We start from the raw sequence: 24,631 nt of genomic DNA, 5'->3' as shown, positions 1-24,631 counted from the left end.
AATGAGGGAGGGCTTTAATCTAATATGGCTGAAGTCCTTATAAAGAGGAAATTAGAACAAAAAGAGAAGCTATAGGGAACAGTGACAAGCTGGAAGTCAAGAGAACCTGGAAGAGAGAGGAGATAGCGTCACTTACATTGCTATGTGGTGGAAAAGTCAAGGAACCTCAAAGATTGCTAGCCACCCAGAAATAATAATCCCAGAATGAAGTAAATCTTCTAGCCTCTGAAACCATTCCTGTTGTTAAGCCAACCCATTATACGGTATTTGCTTTTAGCAGCCAGGAAACTAATATAGTAATTCATTGTTATTACCAGTATTTCAAAAATAATAATAATAGCTACCATATACTAAATCTCTACTATTTGCCTACATTGTGCCCCTACTATATGTGAGCCTCCTCAATTCTCTACTGCCCTCACCAAGTTAAACAATTAGATCTTTTTTTCAGGAACACAGGAAGGATATAACAAAACAGAGATGTTCCTGAAACTTCTTACAGTGGTAGTTCCCAGTTCCCCTGAGATGGGTAAGAGGACATAAATTCTCAAACAACTTCAGGGCTTACCTTTAAGTCATTCTTCAGAATATACCGGATATCTTGAAGGTTCATAACTCGGTCCTTCTGCTTGACCTGGATGCCTGATTTAACAATATCATAGTAAGGTTTTGGCAGTCTGACATCAGCTTCTAAATAATTTCCCAAAACTACAGTTTCTTTAACAACTGAGCCATCTAAGCCATTCCAGGGTATGCTGTCTGTAAGAAAGAAAAAAAAGAAAAGTCATAGGAAGGAGAAACATTAAGAAATTAAATGAAGCTGGGTAAGTTTAGTTAAAAAGTCATTCAATCCTTTTAAATATTAGTTTCTCCCTGTAGAAGAACAATCTGGGAAGCCCAATTACAAATAAGAAGCCCCTTTACCTATCTACCAGGGAAATCCCTGCCACAGAGACAGGGAATAGGAGTATTATCGTCAAGTGTACATGAGATCCCTGCTGGCAGACCTGGGAACCAGAAGGGAGTCTGGAGAAATATATTTCCTGGCATTAGGCTGGGTAGCCCAATGCATTCATCTCATGGAAGGTGTGGTTTTGCCTCTGGGACTGTAAACATACTAGATGGTGGCTGATTCTTCCTCACCCTTCCGTGGTGAACGTGTGTGTGTATGTGTGTGCATGCTTCCGAGACTGACATCTCTCTCCCGAAGAACTCCTGGCCTCAGATATGTGACTACTTCCTTCAGATTAGAGTCCTGTAGGTTTGAGAGGGCTTCCATTCTTTCAACTGACTCTGCTTAGCCATAAACTGGTTCTTGGTTGTTTGATTTCATAGCATACTACTTAGAAGCCAGTCTTTGCCCCTCACTTATAAGTTCTTAAGGGACACTACACAGAGATCCCTAAGTACTAACAATGATATTCCGTTTAAAACCTTTTCCTGGATTCAATTCATTATCACTGACAAGCTGAAGGGTGGGATCTGCTGTCTTAAAAATAGGTTAAAAGAGAAAGATTTCCAATGGATTATCTTTCTTTCACATAAGCACAAAGAGGTATCCCTGAAGAAATCTCTTTTCTTTAATTCCTGCATTTTCATAAAACTAAGTAATTCCTGGGGGAAAAATATCCTACCTATAGGAACTCTGGTCAGCCATTAATGGCAGCTCGGCCTACCTGTTAAAATCTCCTGTATGATCATAGAAAAGCTGTAGATGTCTGACTTCACTGTGGCTGCCTTCTGTAAGATCACCTCCGGTGCAGCCCAGTTGTACAGTTGGGTTGGGAGGGGTACTCGAGTCAGATCCTTGTGTGCACCTCCATCCTGACTACGGAAGGAAACACACAAAGCAGGGCTCATGTCTTAAAAGACTGTGATCAGCACATAGTGCATTTGTGAAATATATGCCTCTGAAGACCAGCAACTTCCCTGAGCTTCTGGAAACCTAGACAGACCCCTAGTTAACCTAAAGCACTTGCAATTACTTATTGTTCCTACTCAACTGGGCCCTGTCTACCCTCCCACCTCATATAACCAACCTCTCCCATTCACCCACTCCACTTGAGCCATAGGGGCCTATTTTCACTTTCTCTAACATGCCATGCACATTACCACTTCAAGCCTTTGCATCGGTAGCTTCCTCTGTCTAGGATGCTCTGCCCACACATCCTAGAATGATTGGCTCCTTCTTATCACTGAGGTATTAGCTCAAAAGTAACCTCCTTAGAGAGGTGTTCCTTGACCACCTAATCTAAAGTAGTACTGTTTTATTGGCTCAGAGCACTTAACTGAATTTTTTGTTCATTTATGTATTGTTTAATATCTATCTCCCCTCCACTAGTGAGTCAGTTCCATGAGAGCAGGCACCTTATCTATCTTTTATACCACTGTATCCCTGAGCTTACAACAGATCCTCAAAACTTACTGTTGAATAAACGAATATAAGAATCTTTCCAGACCATGCTCAAGCCCCATCTGCTTTACCAAAGTATTGTACAACTCCTCCAATTCCTCTGGTTGCTTCTTTTTTGAAGTTCTATCACTTGGGATCATGTCCTCTCAGTTCAGCACTCAAAGGTTCACTGATTTGCTTAAATAACAACTTCCCAACTAGACTCCTTGAGAGTACAGTATGAGCACCCTGAATGTCTTCTGAGACAACAAGAGTCCTCAGAATGAGGACTGGCTGACTTCCAACAAAACTGGTCATGAAAGTGAGTTCATGGATGTGGAAATACTGTGAGTCACAAAGCACTAAGCCAAGTAAAGAATTAATATGAACATTATGGTAGATAGTCAGTAAAGACTTGATAACTGGCTGGCTGATAATTAAGAATTAAGGTTTTAAAAAGCAAGTGGCCAGAAATTCTTTGCTGATCTGCCTTAAGAATAGATTTTAATACATACAATGGAATATTATCCAGCCATAAAAAGGAATGACTTTCTGAAACATGCTATAGTATGGTTGAACCTTGAAGACATCATATTGAGTAAAATAAGCTGGATACAAAAGGCCAAATATTAAATGATCTCACTTACTTGAAATAACTAGAATATGGAAATTCATAGAGAAAGTAGAATACAGATTAGGAGGGGCAGGGGAAAGGGGGAATGGGGAGTGAATGCTTAATTGGTACAGAGTTTCTGTTTGGAGTGATGGATAAGTTTTGTTAATGGATAGTGGTGATACTAGCACAACACTGAATGTAACTAACCCTTGTATACTTGAGCTCAGGGATACTTGTATACTTGAAAGTGGTTAAGATGGGAAAGTTTATGTTGTATACCTGTTATCACAATAAAGAATTTTTAAAAATAGATTTTAGAGAATAGGATGGGCTTTTTAGCCTTTGAACAAATTTCCCTAAATAATGGTTCTTTCAGCTGAGCTTTTTGTAGCTAGTGAATTCAACAAGCCATGAAATTATAAAAGCTGGCACTGACTTTTTGTGCATATTGTTGAATCATTAGGTGTGGACTGGTGTAGTGTGAACACCATGTATTAGTATTTATGCAAGTATTAGTATTTATGGCAAAAGCAATGGAGGGTTTTATTATCAAATATATACTCCAAGAGCCTAGCATGCTTAGTTCTTCACACTGCGGGGTGACTCACCAAGGAAAACACCCACCTTCCCTCTCAGGCCTCTCAGGCTTGCCTAAGGTTCTGGTAAGGGACAGGTCACTGATAACCAGGATTTACAGCCTTTCTCTTTCACTTCCTCTCACCTTCATCCCTTATATTCCCTTCTTTCTTCTCTAATGAAGCTAGCTGGGGAAAGGGGAGGAGGTCCATCCTTTCTGTTTATCACTGTAGGATGGTTACTTTTCTGGGCTTCATTTTTGACATCATTAAAATTATATTTGGTAGGGAAAAATGTGAGGGGGGAGGGACGGGGTATATGGGAATCCCCTATATTTTTGATGTAACTTTTCTGTAATCTAAAACTTCTTTAAAAAGAAAATTTTTAAAAAATTACATTTGTCTGCAGCTATGTGAGACAACCTCCAAGCTCCAAGACCAATTCCAGCAGATTCCATTTAAGAAGGAATTGAAGAGTAGCAGAAACTGCTGTTACCACTTTTACACCAAGTGATGGAGCACTACCCTTGCCATCGACATTCAACAAACTGACCTGCCCAACTAAATGTTACCAAAAATAATTGTGGAATTAATGCTGTTTTGGATTTTTGGTTAATCAACTCACATGATCAGCTTTCAAGGATAATGTGCTTGCTGACTGACCTTTCCACCTGAGTTCAAAAAGCCCAATGAGGACTCACGCATTCCTACCATACTCAGTCCCTTTGGACTTACCATTGCTGCTCATGGTGTCTCTGGTCACCTCCTACCCCAGGCTTTCAGATCACCTCACATCCTTTCCTTTCACTTCAGTTGCTGGGCCACCACCAGGCCCTGCCCTTGTGGTCTCCTAGCTGTTTTTCACGCCCTCAACTGCCCCCATAGATAGGAGGTATCCTCCATGACCTGCTACGAGTCCCAGCTCTGCCTGTTACCCAACCAGCTAGGCTACCAGATCATCCCTTTACCTCTCTGGGCCTCAGTTTCCCCACTGATTAAAGGACAGGGTCAGGCTGGGCTATCTGAAAAGTGCCATTTCTTTTTAGGATTCATGTTTCTACTGGACAGCTAAAGCAGAAGAAACCATTATGTCTCCATTTCACCAACAGATGGCAGTCCACCACTACCAAACAGCTTAGATTCTGTCACAGCCTTCTGTAAAGGCCTCCAACGTCTCCAATAGCAAAAAAAGTCCAAACCCCTTAGCTGTCTGAACATATAACCTAAGTGGTCAATGCCGCTCTGAACCTTTTCAAGCTTTTCCTTTATCTACTTTCATCCATTCAAGGTTTCTTGAGCGGTTACTACGTGGCAGGCCCAGAGCTGGGCAGAATGATGATTCAGGCTGGTCCCTGCCCTCTGGGAGCACACTGACTGGTGGGGCAGACACTCATATATAAATGACTGCAGTACAATTCGATGTTAAGTGTGAGGGCAGGGATATGCAAGATACTACAGGAGAGGAGGGCATCTGTTTAGGTAGGCTTCATGGGGTGTGGTGGGAGGATGTGTCTAAATTGAGGCTGAAAGGTAAGTAGGAGTATGCTAGGTATTCCAGATACAGGAAGCAGCACTGGGAAATAGCATGGACTGAAAGTGGACTTCAGATGGCCAGGAAGGGAGTGGCAAGAGATGAGGCTGGCAATGAGGGTGAGTGGAACCCTACCTAGAAAGGTTTCCACATTCTGCAAAGATGCCAGGACTCAACCCTATAGGAAATGAGGAACTGCAGAAATGTTTTACTCAGAGCCAAGTCTTTTTTTTTTTTTTTGAGATTTATTTATTTATTTATTTATTTATTTCCCTATCTTCACTTCCTCCCACCCTGCTGTTTTTGCTATCTGTGTTGTCTTCTCTTCTCATTTTCTCTCCCCTAGGATTTCCTGGGATCTGATCCTGGAGACTTCTGATGGGGAGAGAGGTTCCCTGTCAATTGCACCACCTCAGTTCCTAGTTTCTGCTGCACTTCACCTTGACTCCCCTCGTCTCTCTTTCTGATGTGGCATCATCTTGCTGCGTGACTCACTTGTGTGGGCACTGGCTCACCACACAGGCACTCACGGGGGCACTTGTGTGGGCACTGGCTCACCATGCGGGCAGACTTTCTCTTCTTTTTCACCAGGAGGCCTCAGGGATTGAACCCAGGTCTTCCATATGGTAGGCGGAAGTTCTATCACTTGAGCCACATCTGCTTCCCACATCTGAGTCTTAGCAGCTTAGCTGGTGACAGATGTGGCCTCTACTGGCTCCCAAGTGAGTGACTGTCCCACTCCAGTTGCACCCTAACTGCTCCCCTGCCTCTCTCTTGTTTCTTACCACTCCTTTTCTACATATAGGAGTGAAAGGGCCCTTCTTCAACCATAACTCAGCCATAACTCCATCCTGCTCAAAACCTTCCAAAGCATCCCAGTGTACTTAGGATAAAATTCAAACTCTCCCTAAGACCCACATGCCTGGGTATAATCTGGCTCCTTCACTCCTCTCCAGATAGTGGGACAAGAAGAACTCTAGATCTGGGGACGCAAGAGCCTTTCATGCACCTACTGTGTGCCAGGCCTGTTCTAACATTTGAGATACCACAATGAACCAAGCAGAAATCCCTCGTGGAGTGTTTCATCTGGTGAGAGGAATAAATTATATGTGTGTGAGAAGCAAAGACCTACAGAGAGACTTAGACACAAAGCAATGCATAGGTGGGAGACATGGTAATGGGGGTTAGGCAGGTCTAAGCAAGGGGTCTGCCCAGTGGCCCAAACCCTCACAGTAGCAGAAACAACACTGGGCCAAAGACTCAGAGCTGTGGATGGAGCCTGGAAACACAGTGGAGATCCTCTGCCTCCAGAGCCTGGGAGTGAGACATGGTTAAGCCTCCAACTCTCAGGTAGACTTTGACCCCAGCCAAATAGGAAACTAACTCCATCCACCATACCCTGAATGAGGGCATTGATTCTGTAACTGCCTCCTTACTGTTCAGGGCTCATGGAGGGTAGGAAACACTCTCAGTGTCCAGCCTTGGTCCTGGCCTAGACTTAGGAGTTCATTAGCATCCATCCCCTTCTGTCTTCTTCCAGGACACACAGCTAAGGCACAATTCCCAGCCTCCTCTGCAGAGAGGATGTAATCAGGCTCTGGCCATCAGAAAGTGGGAAGCAATGACATACCCACTTTCGGGATGGTCCCTAAAGCCTATGCTCATCAGAGAATGCAGTGGGGAACTGAGGCCTGGGATAGCAGAATATAGTGCAAAATACAGCTTGGTTGTGTTAAGCCACAGAAGATAATAGGGTGGACTGTTAGAGGCATTACGTACCTCGGCTAACATGGGATCTTACTTGTTAGATGTTGATTAAAAAAAAATTATGTCCTGAGTAGAAGTAACTACCTCAAAGCCTCTTTAACTTTGGCAGATAGGGCAAGATATTTGGGAAACCTCTTCCCAGACTTATGGACAGCTCAGCCCACCAACAAGAAGGGGTCCTGCCTAATCAGATTTTCTTTCTCTATAGCAGGGCGTCCCCTGCCCCCAGACTCTATTATGGAAGGTTCCGTCTACCTTTCCATCACGTACTCCAGATTGGTCAGCCTCGCTTCCCCTGTGGAGACGATGTGGACAGCATAGGAGCTGAGGGAGCGGTGAATAAACCCCCGGGAATGAAGGTATCGCAGTGCATCAGAGATCTGGAGCAGTAGGTGCACAATCACCTCCATGTGCAGCACAGGGAACTGGGATCGCTACAAATGGGAGAAAAAATGACATGAACAAAAGGGACCAGGCCCCCTGGCACTGGAGAACACTTCGCAATTTCCAAAATAATTTCATTTGACCTAATGCCCTCATTTTGCAGAAGGGGAACCTAAAGCTCAGTGAGGGGAGTAGAGGTGGCTCAAGCAATTGGGTGCCTGCCTCCCACAAACAGGAGGTCCCAGGTTCGGTTTCCAGTGCCTCCTAAAGAAGAAGAGTAAACCCTGCTATAAGCAGATGCCACAACCAGGAGGGAGTGGAACTAGCTCAAGAAATTGGGTACTTGCCTCCCACATGGGAGGTTCTGAGTTCAGTTCCTATGCCTCTTAAAGAAGACGAGCAGAAAATGAGCAGATGAGGGAGCAATCTCTCTCGTGGGAAGGAGAATAAAAATAATTTAAAAATTAAAATAAAGAGCACCAGAAGCTCAACTTCTCCAAATTAAAAAAAAAATAATAATAAAAATAAAGCTCAATGAGGCTAACTTACTGGCCTGTGGTCCTATAGACCCAGGCCTCCTGGCTCCAAACTCAGGCTCCTTCTTCTTGGCTAAGCTGCTTCATGTCTCAAAAAATGAGGAGAAAGTTCTCAAAACCTGGGCATCCAGGGATGGCCTGGAGTAAACTGGCAGGGGAGTTTGTCCAGGGGGGGTACCTTTCCCACCCACCCCCACAAACCTACCCTGCTCCCTACCTATTCAAGACTGTGGTGCTGGGAGAACCTGGATACTCAAAGGACACTGGAGGACGCAGATAACCAATCCAGTTGCTACCCCACTCTAAGAACGTCTAAGAGGACAGAAATTCACTCCCATGGATATATAGCTGATTAAAGTCATAATTGGTTTCTCCCCAGAGAAATGGTATTTTCATGAAAAAGTAATGCTGTCACCCAAAGAAAGGAAAAATGGAACACTAATAGGAGACCCTCAGATGGCATGAATAGAAGGCCACTGGGGGAAAGGCCTTCTTGAAAGATCTCTCTTCACTCTTGCTAAAGCTTAGGGTCTTTAGAATGGTCATGAAGAAAAACAAATCCTCCAAGAGTTCTCTGCAGCCACATCTCACCCCGAAGCACACTTTCCAAGAAGTTGAGAGGTGAGAGGGAATTGATCAAACACCTCTATATAAATAAACCAGGAAAGAACACAAGTGAAAACATGTAGTAGGGAAATAAAGCTGGTGACTGCTCAACTGTAGTTAGTTAAAAATGTGTCTATGTGTTTTCTAGGTCTGCTGAGCTCCTGATGGCTGATAAAGAAGCAGGACTGAAAATAATGAAATCACACTAGTTCTGACTATGTGTTCATTGGGTTTAAATGGTGTATTACATAGTCCTACACAAGTAATGAATTAAGAGATTTCTCTTTCATGCACGCACAGATGGAAATTACAGTGGGAAGAGAAGACAGGGAGAAGTGGGCAGGGCAGCAGGGGAAATTCATGAAGGCAGCCACATACCCGTTCATGGAGGACACCAAACAGGGTGCCAACAGTGATACGCTCGTATACAAGCCGGGTCTTCTCCAGGTCTGGGGACAGGCACACGGCCATCAGCTGCAGCAGGTGGGGATGCCGCAGTTTGCTGCAAAAGGAAAGATACTTCAGATGGGGCAGGGGAAAGGAGGACAGGATGAAAAGATGGATGTTGTTCCTTCTTCTAGGCTCTCTGAACAAATTCTCAGCAAATACCACTTGTACATACTGCTTTTCAAGGAAATCAGGAGGGGGTGGGGTCTCTGCTGTTGGAGTCTGTGGCTTTTCCTGACCAGACCTTGAGGGTTCAGAGTCATCAATGATAAAGGACAATGTCCCTTGGAACTAATGAGGCATTAGGCATACTTTGCATGTGTCTTCCTGGATCCTGGCAACCATCTGCAAGAAATGTACCATTATACCCATTTTATCTTATTTTTTTTAAGATTTATTTTATTTCTTTCTCTCCCCTTCCCCCGCCCCATGTCTACTCGCTATGTGATCTTCTGCGTCTGCTTGCATTATCTGGCAGCACTGGTAAACTGCGTCTCTTTTTTGTTGCGTCATCTTGCTGCATCATCTCCTTGTGTGTGTGGTGCCACTCCTGGGTGGGCTGCGCTTTTCTCACACGGGGTGGCTCTCCTTGCGGGGCGCACTCCTTGTGTATGGGGCACCCCTATGTGGGGGCACCCCTGTGAGGCATGGCACTCCTTGCTCGCAGCAGCCCTGCACATGGGCCAGCTTACCACAAGGGTCAGGAGGCCCTGGGGATAGAACCCTAGACCCTCCATATGGTAGGTGGATGCTCTATCAGATGAGTCACATCTGCTTCCCAATTATACCCATTTTAGAGATGAAGAAACCAAGGACAGGAGACGTCAGGAACTTGTCCAAGATGACACACCCCATTCAGTTGCTCATCAAAGCCCATGCTGGGAAGTAGACTTGGCCCAATGGATGGGGCATCCACCTACCACATGGGAGGTCCATGGTTTAAACCCTGGGCCACCTTGACCCGCGTGGATCTGGCCCATGCGCAGTGTTGATGCGCGCAAGGAGTGCTGTGCCTCACAGGGGTGTCCCCCACGTAGGGGAGCCCCACGCACAAGGAGTGCACCCCGTAAGGAGAGCTGCCCAGCATGAAAGAAAATGCAGCCTGCCCAGGAATGGCGCCACACACACAGAGACCTGACACAGCAAGATGACGCAACAAAAAGAAACACAGATTCCTGGTGCTGCTGATAAAGATGGAAGCGGTCACAGAACACACAGAGAGCAGACAACTGGGTGGGGGGAAGGGGAGAGAAATAAATTTTTAAAAATCTTTAAAAATAATAATAATAATAATATACATGAGGAGTTTCACTACCTCTTTAAAAAAAAAAAAAGGGAAACGGGCTTGGCTCAGTGGTTAGGGCATCCGTCTACTACATGGGAGGTCCGCGGTTCAAACCCCGGGCCTCCTTGACCCGTGTGGAGCTGGCCCACGCGCAGTGCTGATGCGCGCAAGGAGTGTGCCCTGTAAGGAGAGCCGCCCAGCGTGAAAGAAAATGCAGCCTGCCCAGGAATGGCACCGCCCACACTTCCCTTGCCGCTGATGACAACAGGAGCGGACAAAGAAACAAGACGCAGCAAATAGACACAGAGAACAGACAACCGGGGGAGGGAGGGGAATTAAATAAATAAATAAATCTTTAAAAAAAAAAAAAAAGCCCATGCTGCATTTATGTCCATCCAACTTCCTTCCTCACCTCCTGTTAAGAGGTGAGCAGCTTTCTCAGAAGAGTTCCATGAACCTGTATCAACTCTGAGGCCTCGGAACCCTGGTGTAAAACCATGAATTGAGATCCTGGTTCACAAGAGCTGGAAGAGCAAACCCTGGAGCCACAAGAAAACCAAAGATACTGAGGCCCATGGATGTGTCCTCAAATGCAGAGACATCTGGATCTCACAAAGAGTCATGCTCTATGAAAACGGGGCAGCTGAGTGCTGTCCTGCATGGGCAGAGGCTGAGATGGGGCAGGCCTCGGAGCTGTAGTAGGATAGCCAGAATGGGCCTGGCTAGAGCACCCACAGACAGGGGTTATGGGAAGTCAGTCAGGTGACAGAATTGAGCCCCTTACCAGGCTGCCCCTGCCCCCCAAGCTATCCATTAATGCCTGTCTCTTTCTCCTATCATGAGCTTGGGTTTCCTGCCATCCCCTTCTCACCTGCTATGCTCCTGTTCAGCAATTAATAAGTCAGCCAGTCGCAGCCTGCTGCAGTGTGGGTGTGTAGGGAGATTCAGCTCCTTCACTGTGACCCTGCTCCCATTCCAAACCAGGCTACAAGGGTGGGAGAGAGTATGAGCAGGAAAGGGTTAAGTGGCCAGAGACCCAAACAATGGAATTTATATAGATTCTGTGAATCCCCTTGGGCACCACTGGGCCCTCCCTCCCACTACCTCCATTTACAAAAGCACCCCTGGGAAACTTAAGTACACATGACAAGAAGTCACTAAAGGATTTTAGGGAGGAAATGACCTGAGCAGGTTTGAAAGACAATGGCACCAGCAATGTGGAGAATAGATAAGACAAGGAGGTCAGTCTTGGTGAGGGATGGTGACAACAGGGCAAAAGCGATAGCAGGGGATTAGGGAAATGCAGATCCAAACTACAGGACATCATTCCATACCTTACAGAAATGGCCATTATTTAAAAAAGGAAACTACAAGTGCTAGAGAGAATGTGGAGAAATACGGAGACTCCTTGGTGCGAATGTAGCCTCTGTGGAAGACAGTTTGGCAGTACCTCAAGAAGCTGAATATAGAACTGCCATATGATCCAGCAATCCCGTTACTAGGAATATATTCAGAATTGAAAGGACATGAACTGCCATTTGCAAGCTGATGTCCATAGAGTTATTCACAATTGCTAAAATATGGAAGCCACCCAAGTGTCCATCAACCAATAAATGGATAAACAAAAATGTGGTATGTAAGTGCAATGGAATACTATTCAGCTGTAAGGAGAAATGAAAGCAGGATGCACATGAGAACATGGATGTACCTTGAGGACATTATGTTGAGTGAAATAAGCCAGACACAAAAGACAACTATATGGTCTTTCTTTTCCCTTCAGTCCTCAATTTGGGATTGGTAACTTATTCATCTGGCTTCTCAGAGGTGTCACTGTGTATTTGTTCTCAGGTGGTCTTGTGGCTATCTTTCAGAAAATGGTTATTTTGTGATTCGTCATGGAATTTGTTCTAATAAATCATTCTCTCTCTCTCTCACATGCATACACACACATATAAAGCAATAGCAGTGACACAGAGAGGAACAGACCTGATAACAATTCATGGCATGGGCAGAAAAACAGAGAGCCTATCTGTAGGAAATGGAGGGCTGTGTGAGTCTAGCAGGGACCTTTTATCAACCAGAACTTTAGAAGGGTGTTTCTTCTAAGCAGGAAAGAAGCTTCCAGGTTCGAGGAGGTCAAGGGACCTTGGCTAGAATGACTCCTGTCACCCTGCAGGGGTAGGGCCTCTGAGGACTGAGAACACCCAGGTACAGTCAAGTGTTGTTACTGCTGCCCTCACTGGACCTGACTGGTGAGAGCTTCAGCTGAGGGCTGTTTTGGCTGCCTACAGGGACCTCAGTATCCTTTGGTCTATATCAGAGGCAAGATAATCATCACTAAGCTAGCTCTAAGTCTTTAGAAAGCAAGGAGAGGAAAATACTAAAATAAATAATCTTTTAGATGAGTAGCTCTCAATTGGGGGTGATTTTGTCCCCCAGGGTACATGTGGTAGTGTCTGGAGATACTTTCCATTGTTACAACTAGGGGAGAGGGGTGCTATTGCCTTTTAGTGGGTGTAGGCCAGGGGTGCTGCTAAACATCCTGCAATGCACAGGACAGGCCCCTACAACAAAGCATTATCCAGCCCAAAATGTCAAGAGTATCATGTCGAGAAACCGTGATTTAGACAGATGTTTCCTTATGTTTAGGTAGAAACCCTCCATATCTAGGAAGTCCCATGCAGCCCCTTCTTCCCATGTGATTGATCAACTCTGGCCAGCCTCTGCTTACTTGGTCATGACCATATAGGGGCCACTGAAGAAAGAGAAGGTGGGTTCGTCGTCAGCTTGAATCACTTCCTTTTCTCCAATTACCGGGAGAGATCCCAGATAGGCAAGCTGTGTTCCCCCTGTGAGATAAAACTGAAACCAAAGTACAGCCTCAAATTATGGAGAGAAAAAAGAAAAGGCAAAATACCCCCAGGATTTTATCAGCCAGCTAAAAATAATGATAACTGCTATTTACCAATGTGCTAAATATCCCATGCTCTGGATGTTATTCTTTCATGTGTATTACCTACAATCTTCCTAGAAACACTGCAAGGTTATAATATTCTTTCCTTTTTACTAAGGAGGAAACTGAGGATCACAGAAAGAAGTCAGATGCCTGTCTGAGGCACCATGGCTGGGAATGAGGGGCCTGTGTAGGCAAAGCCCACATTCCTTCCATGTCCCTTCCCTCTGCTTCTTCTGCACAATTAACAGAGACTAAGAGTGGAGGCAAAGCTGTTGGCAAACATTACTCACTGACCCAGCACCATTCCTTGAAGGTCTCTTTCTTTGATGGGAAAAAACAAGGACCCCCAAGACACCATTTGCCCTCAAAACATTGCTCAGTTAAAAAATAATTTCTTGGGGAGTGGATGTAGCTCAAGTGGTTGAGCACCTGCTTCCCATGTACGAGGTCCTGGGTTCATTCCCCGATACCTCCTAAAAATAATAATAATAAAAATTTCTTAAAAGCATTCCAACAATGCTCATACACCTGTAGGAGATGAGCATGTTTAATCATGGAGCAGACCTTTGTAGTCAGTGCAGCTCTCCACCTCTATCAGGAGGGAATATGCCTGATGACTTCACCGGGGATTATTAATAAAAGAACATTTTCTAAATGACCCAAATCTACCATGTCTTCCAAGGAATTCCTCCAAGGTTTTTAGGTTTTTGCCATTTTTCACCAACAACAGAACATTAGGGAGAAATACATTTTCTGCTAAAGGGGCAAAAAAGAAAAGAAGCATTCAATGAAGGTAAGGAGGGAAGAGTTAAACAAAGGTGGGAGATGAGGCCAGGTTGGGTTGATCCAATTGGTCCTGTAGACACTTGCCAACGGTGGCAACCTCTTACCTTTCCAAAGCCAAAGCTGTAGATATTCTGTGCAGAAATGACTCCAGCTTTAAGTAGTTGGTTAGGAGAGCCATTAGGGTTTCTACAAACATTTAAATGCAAGAAATAAGGATTAACCACTCAAATCCAGAGGAACAACGATGAACCAAGTTTTCAGAATGTGTCGTTAAGTTTTGTCTTTACTACTTGGCTTTTTATCATGGAACTATACATGACCTAAAAGCCAGCCTGTGAGAGGTCCCCGGTAATTCCCCACCTCCTGGTATTAATACTCTTATACAGTCCCTCGCACACTGGACAGGCCTAATCTGTGAACCCAACAGGATTTTGCCAAAATGATGGCATGTGACTAACAAGGCTAGGTCTACAATGGCTTTTGCCCTGATGTCTCTTGGATCACTGGCTCCAGGGGAGCCAGCAGCCACATTGTGAAGACACTCAAGCAGCCTGGTGGGGAGGCCCAGTACCCAGCACCAACTTGCCAGCCATGTGAAGCGAGTCTGCTCCAACTGGACCCTTCTGCTTTGAGCCTTTAGAGGCTGCAGCTCCAATGACCTTTTTTTTAAGACAGTACCAGAAATTGAACCCAGGACCTCATACATGGGAAGCAGGTGCTCAATGACTTGAGCTACATCTGCTCCCTTCCAATGACCTCTTGGCTGCAGCTTCATGAGAAACTCTGAGCCACAACCATCCAGCTAAGCCACTCCAAGATTCCTGACTCATAGAAACTGTGTGAGATAAAAATGTTTACTGTTGTTTGAAGTTGCTAAGTTTGGGAGGTGATTTGTTGTGTAGCAATAGATACATAAATAATATAGATGATCAGAGTTTGAGAGAATCATAAAGCTTATCTTATCCAACTTTTTAATTTACAGAAGTTAAGAATGGATCCCAGAGAAGGATGGCATGAGGAACCAGAGCAGCAGGAACTAGCACCTGATGCTTCTCATTCCAGCCACTGCTATTTCCATGTACCATACCTAAACCATCGCCTGCATCCTAGTGCCCTATGACAGTTTGAACTTTTTGAATCCCAAAAAGCAAAAGATTATGTTTTAAACTACAAACACACCTAACTGGATTATATCAGTGGGGCTTGATTCATGTGGAGTCCCTGCCCTGTTGCTGGATCTGATATAAACATACTTAATCAGAGGAAAAAAGGGAGCCATCTTTTTTTTTTTAAACTTGGGACCTCATATGTGGGGAGCCGGTACTCAACCACTGAGCCATGCTGGCTTCCCTGAGTTGGTTTTATCATTTGTTTTGCTTGATGTTTGTTTTTGTTTTTTCAAGAGGCACCAGCAACTGAACTCAGGACCTCCCATGTGGAGGTGGACGTTTAACTGCTAAAGCCATATTCACTCCCAAGCCAGCATATTTTGATTCTGCAGTGAGAAAGGATTGCTTAAGCATAAAGCCCCCAAGAGACTAGGCCCATGAAGCAGCTCAAGAGAAGATGATACTTATGCTTGAGAGTTTGCAGATGAAATCAGGAAGAAAACAGAGCAGTTGAGCCCAAGGGAGGAAACCTGAAGGTGAAGGCACAGACCAGGCAGAGATCACCCTCCATCTTGCTTCAACATGTGGCAGCTGACTTTGGTGAGAAAGCACCTTTTATGGTGCCCTGAGTTGGACTTTTCATGGCTTTGGATCTGTAACCTTTTACTCCAAATAAATACCCTTTATAAAAGCCAACACATTTCTGGTACTTTGCATCAGCACCCCTTTGGCAAACTAAAACAAGCTCTACGAATCGAATATGTCTTAAAAGGAGTGGCTATATCTTATACTTCTTTACCTCCCAGAGCCTAACATAATGCTGTGCATGTAGTGGGTGCTCATAATTCTTGTTGATTGAATAGTTTCAGTTCAGATTGGAGGGATAAAAAACAAACAAATATTCTGCTGCTGCCAGACCAGTTTTCCTTGCTTGGCAAATAGCAAAGGAGCTATGGGTGGCAGTATGTGCCCAGACCCACCCTTCATCCCAGGCCAGTGAGGCCCCAAGTTTCCACTATTCATGAACAGATGTGAATGCCTTACTTATGCTTTTTAAAGTTCTTTTATGCTCTGTCTTCTTGGCAACCCATTGGTGTCAGGCTGTTACTGCTCTGCTTTAAACCTATGCTGTTATCTGAGTTTGAACTGTTTGGACTGAGGTAGGGTGACCATACTCACAGTTTACACCTGTAGTCCCAATGTCATTATGGATGGTGTCCCTGTCACTCTCAAAACTGCCCAGTGTAGAAAGTAAGTTTTATGTTCACCCTAATCTGAGCGGCCCCATTCTTACACCAAATCCACAATATCCTCTAAAAACCAGGCCTATATTCAAAGACCTCAAAGAGATAGTAGGAAAGCTCCTGCCCAGGGAAATAGAACTGGCAGTGGGGGTGAGGGCTCCCACCAGCAGAGGAACAGGAGGTACCTACTTCCCCTCTGGCGAAGCATGTGCATAGCTTTTAGAGGGTGGTTCTGCTTTAGTAAAGGCACTGGCTGGTGCCTAACAGTGACCAAACAACAACTGCAGTTCAGACCAACATTTCTTGCTCCATTCCTAATTTCTCGGTCCGTAACTATATAACCGAGTTTGTCTGGGTAGACAGTATGAAAAACTGACTCCAGTTATCTACAATCATACTACCTTCTGTTCTTCTGAATTCAGTGCTTTTATTTCTTTAGCCCAACCAGGCTCTATGTAAATATCAAAAGAGTCTTATTTACATACGCTTCAAAGTAACAACTTATTACATATAGTACCTTACTCCACAAGTAAGGAAGTATAATGTCTGATAAGTTTCTTTGGGTTCTGGAGGCTGCATATTTCACACATGGGAACACTGCTGTAACCCATATGAAAAAAACCCATATGAATCTCATCTGATATGACACCACTTATAGATATAGCTAGGAGACCAGTCCTTATTTCAAGAATGTGTGTGGTTCATGTTTTTTGTTTTTTTTTTTAAAAAAAGGGTGGGGGATGTGTTTTGAATGTTTTTTCTGTAAACCTCTAACTGCACTAATAAAAAACAATTTTTTTAAAGGCATCTTATTTTCCACTAAGCATGTGTGCTTCAACCCCATAGGAAGGATAATGTTTCACCTAATTATGAAATAGACACTGTGTCTAGACTAATAAGTAAAATTTTAAGTTAAGTCAATACTTAAACTTGGGTTCTCCTTTTGTGCCGGTTCATACACCTACTCCCTCTGTCTTTTATGTACTTTCCCTACCACATACCAGGCAGCTAAGGACTGGTTGCAACAAACAAGACAAATACAGTCCCTGCCTCTTAGAGAGTTCATAGTCTAGTTGGAGAAATAGGAAGAATGTACACAGGGAAGCAGATGTGGCTCAGGCAAATGAGCTCCCACCTACTACATAGGAAGTCTAGGGTTTGATTCCTGAGGCCTTTTAGAGAAGACAAGTAAGACAGCGAGCTGACACAGCAGGCTAGTGCGGCACAAGGAGGAAAACATAATGAAAGATGCAACAAAGAAGGGAGTGGAGGTGGCATGAGTGATTAGGCACCTCCTTCCCACATGGGAAGCCCTGGGTTCAGATCCTGGTGCCTTCTAAAAGAAGGAAGACAAACATACATCAAACAGACACAGCAAGTACAAACAACGAGGAAGTAGGGAAAAATAAATAAAACAAATAATAAAAAAAAAGAATGTATACAAAGCTGTGATGGGGGAGAGATGGAATTTGCCCAGTTAGCAGCAAGACTCTTACACCAGCTTAAAATAGCCCAAAGAACCATAACTTGAGTATTTGTGCCATTTTGCAACCTCAGTAATAAAGGAATACTCTTTCCATGGTTCATGAATTTTAATGTGGAACTGGTGTTTAGTCAAACAAAAACTGTCCCTGACACCCACCATGCCTATGGCTCTTTGCTGCCATTTACCTTTTCAGATGATGACTAGAAAGCCAATCAGACACTCTGCTGGGGAAGGGTTTCTGCCCAGCTCCCCAGATCTTCCTGGAGGGGACAGATAACCACACCTTTGGCCATTCTTTACCAGCAGCCATATCTTTTCCATTAAGTATACCCCTTTGGGAGGGCTGGATGCCAAGGGGACCGAGGCAGTCCACACTACAGGGCTCTTACAAGGAAGGCTAACAACTCTGCTCAAGGTAGCACTCACCCCTGCATGAGGCCCCCAAACCGGGGTGGGCTACAGATGAGCCGCTGAGGGGAGTCGACCTTCTTCAGGAGATCATAGGAAAAGCCCTGGATGATGGTCTGCATGTGAGTAGCACAGCGCTGCATGAACTCCACCATCTGTAACACAGAAGAGATGCTCACTGCTGGCCCAGCCTGCGGCCACCCAGCTTTCCATGGAATGGAGGCCTGAGGTATGAAGGTGAATGAATGGTCTGAGGAACCAGGAACCCTAACAGAGAAATCTCTAGAAAGGGAAGGCCCCGGGTGATTTTATAAAGGTATGGACTGATTTCAGCAAGAGGATTTGTTGATCATTTCCTCCAACTCCCTTTTCTAACAGAGGAGGAAACTGGGGCTGGAAGAAGTAAAGTGACTTCTCCAAGGCCCAACAACTAATAAGCAGGAGAACCAGAGGTAGGCAAGAATGAAGGGGGCTCTACTCGCCTCCCCCTTCCCCCAGTGTACCCAGCACTATGCAGGTCCTTTGTATTTCACATTTGTTATGGTCATTTACTCCCTGTGACAGCACATCATGCCTGTCAGTAAATGGCCTCAGGCAAGTTACTTAATATCTTTAGGCCTCAGTTTCCCCATCTGTAAAACAGGGCCTATGTGAGAGGGTGGTTGTGAGGATTAAATGAGTTAATATATAAAGAGCATTTAGAAAAACATCTGATGTATGGTGCTTGCTAAGGGTTGGTAAAAATTGTATTTTTTCTCCCTTCCTAGTGGACAGATGGCTTGAAAGGCTCATTGGATTTGCCTGAGGTTTTACAGCTGGTTAACTGGCTTCAGACCAAGCCTATGTGTCCAGCGCCAAAGCCAAGGCCACTGCCAGCCCTGTGCTCTCCATGGGACCACCCCTTCAGCCCAGTGCTCTTCCATTGGGTGTGGCTGCAGAGCCTGCCCAGCCTTACCGCCGTGCTGCGCTCCTTCCCTGCTGTCAACGCCCAGGTCTGCGGATTTCGACCCTTCTCATCATGGAGTCTCAGGTCACCCCCCGCATCTAGTAGTTTGCTGAGGATCCACTGATTGCCTGAGAATGCTGCTGCATGGACTGGGGTGCTCCCATCAAAGCAGCGGCTGGAGGGAAGTGGGGTGTTACACTGAATGTCCACAGCAATGCTCCTCCCTCCCAGGAGGGGGCTTTCGACATCGCTAACACAGGGCTCCCTTTTTACAAAAGGCAACCTTTTAGGGCAAGGATTGAAACAGTACCAAATGCGAGGCCCCTGGTTTGTGTCAAATGGACCTTTACACATGTCTCCTTTTTCCATCCCTAGCTCAACTCTGTAGGCATTTCCAGGTTACAGGTGAGGAAACAGAAGGGCAAAGCTGAGATTCATATCCAGGTATGGGTCCAGCTCCAAATACTGAGCTCTTTTCCCACCACCCCCTGACCTTGGCTGCATTGAAATTATTTTTCTTTCTTTTTTTTTTTATTGATTCTGTAAAAATATTACATTAAAAAAATATATATGAGGACCCATTCAACCCCACCACCCCTACCCCATCACTCTGCCCCCCCAGCAACACTCATTCCCATCGTCATGACACATCCATTGCATTTGGTAAGTACATCTCTGGGAACCTCTGCACCTCATGGTCAATGGTCCACATCATGGCCCATACTCTCCCCCATTCCATCCAGTGGGCCCTGTGAGGATTTACAATGTCCGGTGATTGCCCCTGAAGCACCATCCAGGGCAGCTCCAAGTCCCAAAGACGCCTCCACATCTCGTCTCTTCCTGCCATTCCCCATACCCATTAGCCACCATGTCTACTTTTCCCACTCCAATGCCACCTTTTCTCTGTGGACATTGGATTGGTTGTGTCCATGAAATGATTTCTTCATGTCTACAGTGTCCCAATGCCAGGTTTCTCAAGCACGGAGTAACCAGGGAATTCTCTCTCATGTGAGAAAGTCTTTGTCTCCCAAATCTGTGGTAGAGGACCCAAACCCTTGGCATCAGTGACCTGGTCAAGGATCTAGCACTCAGGAAATGTTAACCAGAGCCACTGAAATATCTCAAGAGTATGAAGGGGCAGCTTTCTTGTGTCCAGGAAACAGTCGGAACGATATATAGCCATGGTTTCCAATCCTAGTTACATAAATCAGAATTACCTGGGGAGTTTTCTCTCAAAACTAAACGACAAGCACTAATGGGAGGAACAGGAAGGGGGAAATGGAGGAGGAAGGGAAGAAGAGCAGCAGCCGTGGTGGAGGTAATATAATACCCACGACCCTGACACCTTCCTCCAAGAAATCTTGCTTCATCTTGAGAAGAATATAGTTTTAAAGTCATATGCAAATGTTCCTAACACAAAATGCAAAACCATGGGGTTTGCCTTCCTTCTCTTTATTTTGTCCCTTCCTTCCTCTGGTGTCAGGGCCAGTTCTAAAACAGAACGTCCTGAGTTCTTCAGTGTCTGAGGTGTCCAGCAGCAGGGTGGGTAGGAGAGGGAACCAGACTCCTGGTCTCAGCTCTGTTGTTAATGCAACGTCCCACTATGGGCCAGTCACTTGAACTTTCTGGGCTTCAGTTACTTAATCTGGGAAGTCAAGGTTTGAATAACTTGATCTTCAGAGAATCTAGCTCTAAGCTTCAACAAAACAGATGCAAACACAAGTGACTGGGAAAGGTTGCATTTTTTGCTGAAGAACTGCAGGGAGTTCCAATGTATGGCCTGTACAAAGCTGTCATCTACTAACATTAGATGAACTAGTTCTTTCTTTCTGAGCTTTGAAATTAAACATTAACAGAGTAGGGACAGTAGAGTGTATGTGAGCTTAGAAAAAAATCTGGAAGAAAACACAGCAAAAATGTTCATTGTGTTATCTCTGGGTTCTCATACTGATTGGTTTTTTCTTTATACTTTTCCAAGCTTCCAAGTTTTCTCCTGCTAAGCAAACAAACTTATAATTAAAAACAAGAACCCTGACATGAAGTGTTTTTTTGGTTTTGTTTTGTTTTTTAAAGTAAGCACAATAAAATTTAGGGCCTCCTTCTGTTAGATGAGAAAGTTACTTACGACTTCTATGATTTTTCACATTCTTACATTCCTGTGGAAATCTGCTGGAATCATGGTAAGCACTCAAAATCCCAGTTTCTCTGTGGCATTGGTGTGGAGAAAATGGCCATGGTGACTGCTGGGGGTAGGGAATGGGAGGAAGAGATGAGATGTGGGGGTGTTTCTGGGACTTGGAGTTGTCCTGGGTCATGCTGCAGGGACAGTTACCAGACATTGTATGTCCTCCCATGGCCCACTGGATGGAACGTGGGAGAGTGTGGGCTATGATGTGGACCATTGACCATGAGGTGCAGTGGTGCTCAGAGAAGTATTCACCAAATGCAATGAATGTCTCATGATGATGGAGGAAATTGTTGTCATAGGGGGAGGAGTGGGGTAAGGGGGGTGGGAATATATAGGGACCTCATATTTTTTTAATGTAATATTAAAAAAATAAAGACAAAAAAATCAACAAGTGGTTACTTACAAAGAATAATTGTAGCTTATAATCTGAAAATATGCAAAAACTTTCATATTATGTTAAATTTAAATTCATTGAATTAAAAACATTGAATATTTTCACAGCCGTGCAAGATTTTATAACACTATATATTGCTCATCTAGAAAATATTTACATATTTGGTAAACTTTCAAATATGAAATAATTCTTACACAATAAAAATATGAAACACACACACACACACACACACACAAATCCCAGTTTCTGGTTGTTAAATGGGAACCATAAAAGTACCAGCCCTCCCCTGCCTGTCAAGGAGGTGTTGTAAAGATCAGTGAGCTAGGAAGGCCCTATGGAAAGCAAAAGTGCTACATAAAGAGAAGGGATATTCATGGGTAGCTGATTTATTATAGTGTGTTGCTGTCCAATATTGGAATTTGGACCAACTATTAAACTCAGATTCTTTTAAACCACAACTATGAGAACCAGGCAAAAATCCTCCTTTCTGACAAAGTGATGCCAAGTATATTAGGTTGTAAGGCATGTTACCTGCTTAAAAGTAAAAGTATATTGCAAATTATAAACCAAGGATGGAAAGATGCAGGCAGGATTGTTAGTAACTAATTAATCTCACATAATCCATTTCCTAGGGCTCAAATAAAATTACTAAGAAAACTTCTTTTAGCAGTAAAAATTACATTTCAGAGACTAACATTCCATATAAATACTTTACTTAAAAAATCCAGACTGCATTTTGTTGATATAAACTAGCAGACTCTTTCTTTTAATATTTTTCAAATTCATTTCCAAATGCCCCAACTCAACTAAAGAGCACAGTCATTTTCTAGATATGGATGCTGTTATACTTACTGATTTGGGTCTGATCCATAATCCACCAGAACATCAACTAATTTCGTAAGACCTAATAACGCCGCAATGAAAAGTGCTGTCTGGCCCAGGGAGTTAACTTCATCAACATAAATTCCTGCAAAGCAAATGCCAGGGTCAACACATTTTTCTGAGGCGAAACTAGGGAAATTTATAACCTTAAATTTCTTCATACTGTACTTTCATGGCATTGATGCTAAGAACTTGTCTTTTAAAAAAGGAAAAAAAAATTCATTAGACACACGAGCCCACACAAAAGGCCAGAGATCAACTTGAAGGCACCCCTATATCTTACGATATAAAGTTTATGAAACCTTTCCTGAGAAAAACAAAAACGGGAGAATGGATGGAAAAAGCAACATCCTAAAGCCAAACACTACGGCATTTGTATAGCGCTTGGAGCTTCCTTGCAGGGGAACCCTTCCCCATTCTGAGCGATTATTTGATTAATATCTGACCCTTGCATTAGACTATAAATTCTAGAAGGGAGGTAAGAGTTTCAAAAAGGAGGATTAGTCAACAGCATCAAAGCCAGAGAGATCTAACAAGAAGGAGGCTGGTGGCGTTTACATTTCTTATCACTGAAAGCTTGCTATATTACAAGTACTTGCAGCAAGTCAATCTCCCCTGCCAGATTGTCTCCTCTATCCTGAAGGGTAGGAACTGTCAACTTTATCTCCCTGTTTCCAGTATCTAACACAGTGTCTGATATTCTTACCTATTATTATTAGGATTAGTAACAGCAGCAGTATATCTTATCCTACCTTATACCATAAAAGACAAAAGGAGCTTCCTGGCACATGATACGAACTCAATAAATAGTGAAGAAAAAAAAAAAAAAGAAGCATTACCATCATGACCCTGAAAAGCAAGGACTCAAACAGATATTTGCATGCCAATGTTCTTAGCAGCATTATTCACAACTGCCAAAAGATGGAAGCAACGCATGTGTCTATTAACTGATGAATGGATAAAATGCAGTATATACACACAGCCATAGAAAGGAAAGAAATTCTGATACATGCTATGACATGGATGAAACTTGAAGACATCATGTTGACTGAAATAAGCCAGACACAAAAGGACAGGTATTGTATGATGTCATTGATATGGAATAATTAGAATAAACACATAGAGCCAGGATCTAAAATATAGTTTACCAGGGGAAGAGGTGGGGATAGGGAATGAAATGTACAGAGTGTCTACTTGGCACAATGGAAATGTTTTGGTAATGGATGGTGGTGATGGTGGCACAACACTGTGGATGTAATTAACAACATATGTGAATGTGGTTAAAAGGGGAAATGCTAAGTTGTATATACGGTACTGAATAAAAGTTTTTAAAAATATCCTCAAGGAACTGCACAACACTGCGAATCCTAAGTTAAACCATGGACTATAGATAATTGTACAATTATAAAAATGTGCTTTTATCAGTATAACAAATGTACCACACCAATGCAAGATGTTAATAATAGGGTGGTATATGGGAATCCTGTATTTTATGCATGATTGTTCTGTAAACTTACAACTCCCTGCTTAGATAATAATGAGAAACCACCAAACCTTCTTAGAAGTCACCTAGAAACCTCTGGAAATGTAACTTCTTGGAGGCGGCCCAGCAGCCATATTCAGCGTGGAGGCAAACTCCAGTAGCGCCTACACCTCAAAGCATCACTCCCACTGCAATTAGACAGGATATACCTGGGTTTGTCCCCAGGAAAACACAAATTATCACCCTGTGAAATGGCATGCAGTGTTTGTTCTTGATTATTCTCAAACTATTTCCCTGAGAATCTCATATTTCTAAAGATAGCAAGTTCTCAAACACTGGTTCTCAAAAATGGCTACACATTGGAATCATATGGAGAGTTCAAAAAAAACCCCACAAAATTCCTAGGTCCAGGAAAGCGGCTATGGCTCAATCAGTTGGGCTCCTGTCTATCATATGAGAAGCCCTGGGTTCATGTCCTGGAACCTCCTTGTAAAGGTAGGCTCGCCCACACACTGCAGAGTGCCACCTGGCCTGCAAGTGCCATGGAGAGCCAACTCAGCAAGGTGACACAACAAAAAAACAGGAAGACCAGTAAAAAACACAGAAAAGT

The 24,631-nt window shown here is 43.8% G+C and overlaps 1 protein-coding gene across 3 annotated transcripts in view; it reads right to left on the bottom strand.

Moving 5' to 3' along the window:
* Positions 1-24,631, bottom strand: part of TEX14 (testis expressed 14, intercellular bridge forming factor) — a 199,887-nt gene that overhangs the window by 36,385 nt on the left and 138,871 nt on the right. For all 3 annotated transcript variants that reach the window (XM_058283898.2, XM_058283897.2, XM_058283899.2), the window contains 10 exons: positions 22,509-22,623; positions 19,084-19,249; positions 18,147-18,283; positions 13,986-14,067; positions 12,871-13,001; positions 11,011-11,124; positions 8,786-8,909; positions 7,137-7,315; positions 1,677-1,828; positions 569-759 (listed from right to left, as the gene is read on the bottom strand). In XM_058283898.2, coding sequence (XP_058139881.1) covers positions 569-759; positions 1,677-1,828; positions 7,137-7,315; positions 8,786-8,909; positions 11,011-11,124; positions 12,871-13,001; positions 13,986-14,067; positions 18,147-18,283; positions 19,084-19,249; positions 22,509-22,623 — 1,391 coding nt within the window. The remainder of the gene's footprint in view (positions 1-568; positions 760-1,676; positions 1,829-7,136; positions 7,316-8,785; positions 8,910-11,010; positions 11,125-12,870; positions 13,002-13,985; positions 14,068-18,146; positions 18,284-19,083; positions 19,250-22,508; positions 22,624-24,631) is intronic.

This window comes from Dasypus novemcinctus, chromosome 21, assembly GCF_030445035.2.
Source record: "Dasypus novemcinctus isolate mDasNov1 chromosome 21, mDasNov1.1.hap2, whole genome shotgun sequence".
Taxonomy (NCBI): domain Eukaryota; kingdom Metazoa; phylum Chordata; class Mammalia; order Cingulata; family Dasypodidae; genus Dasypus; species Dasypus novemcinctus.
The sequence above is the reverse complement of the archived record's forward strand: the minus strand, read 5'-3'. Positions and strand labels throughout refer to the sequence as shown.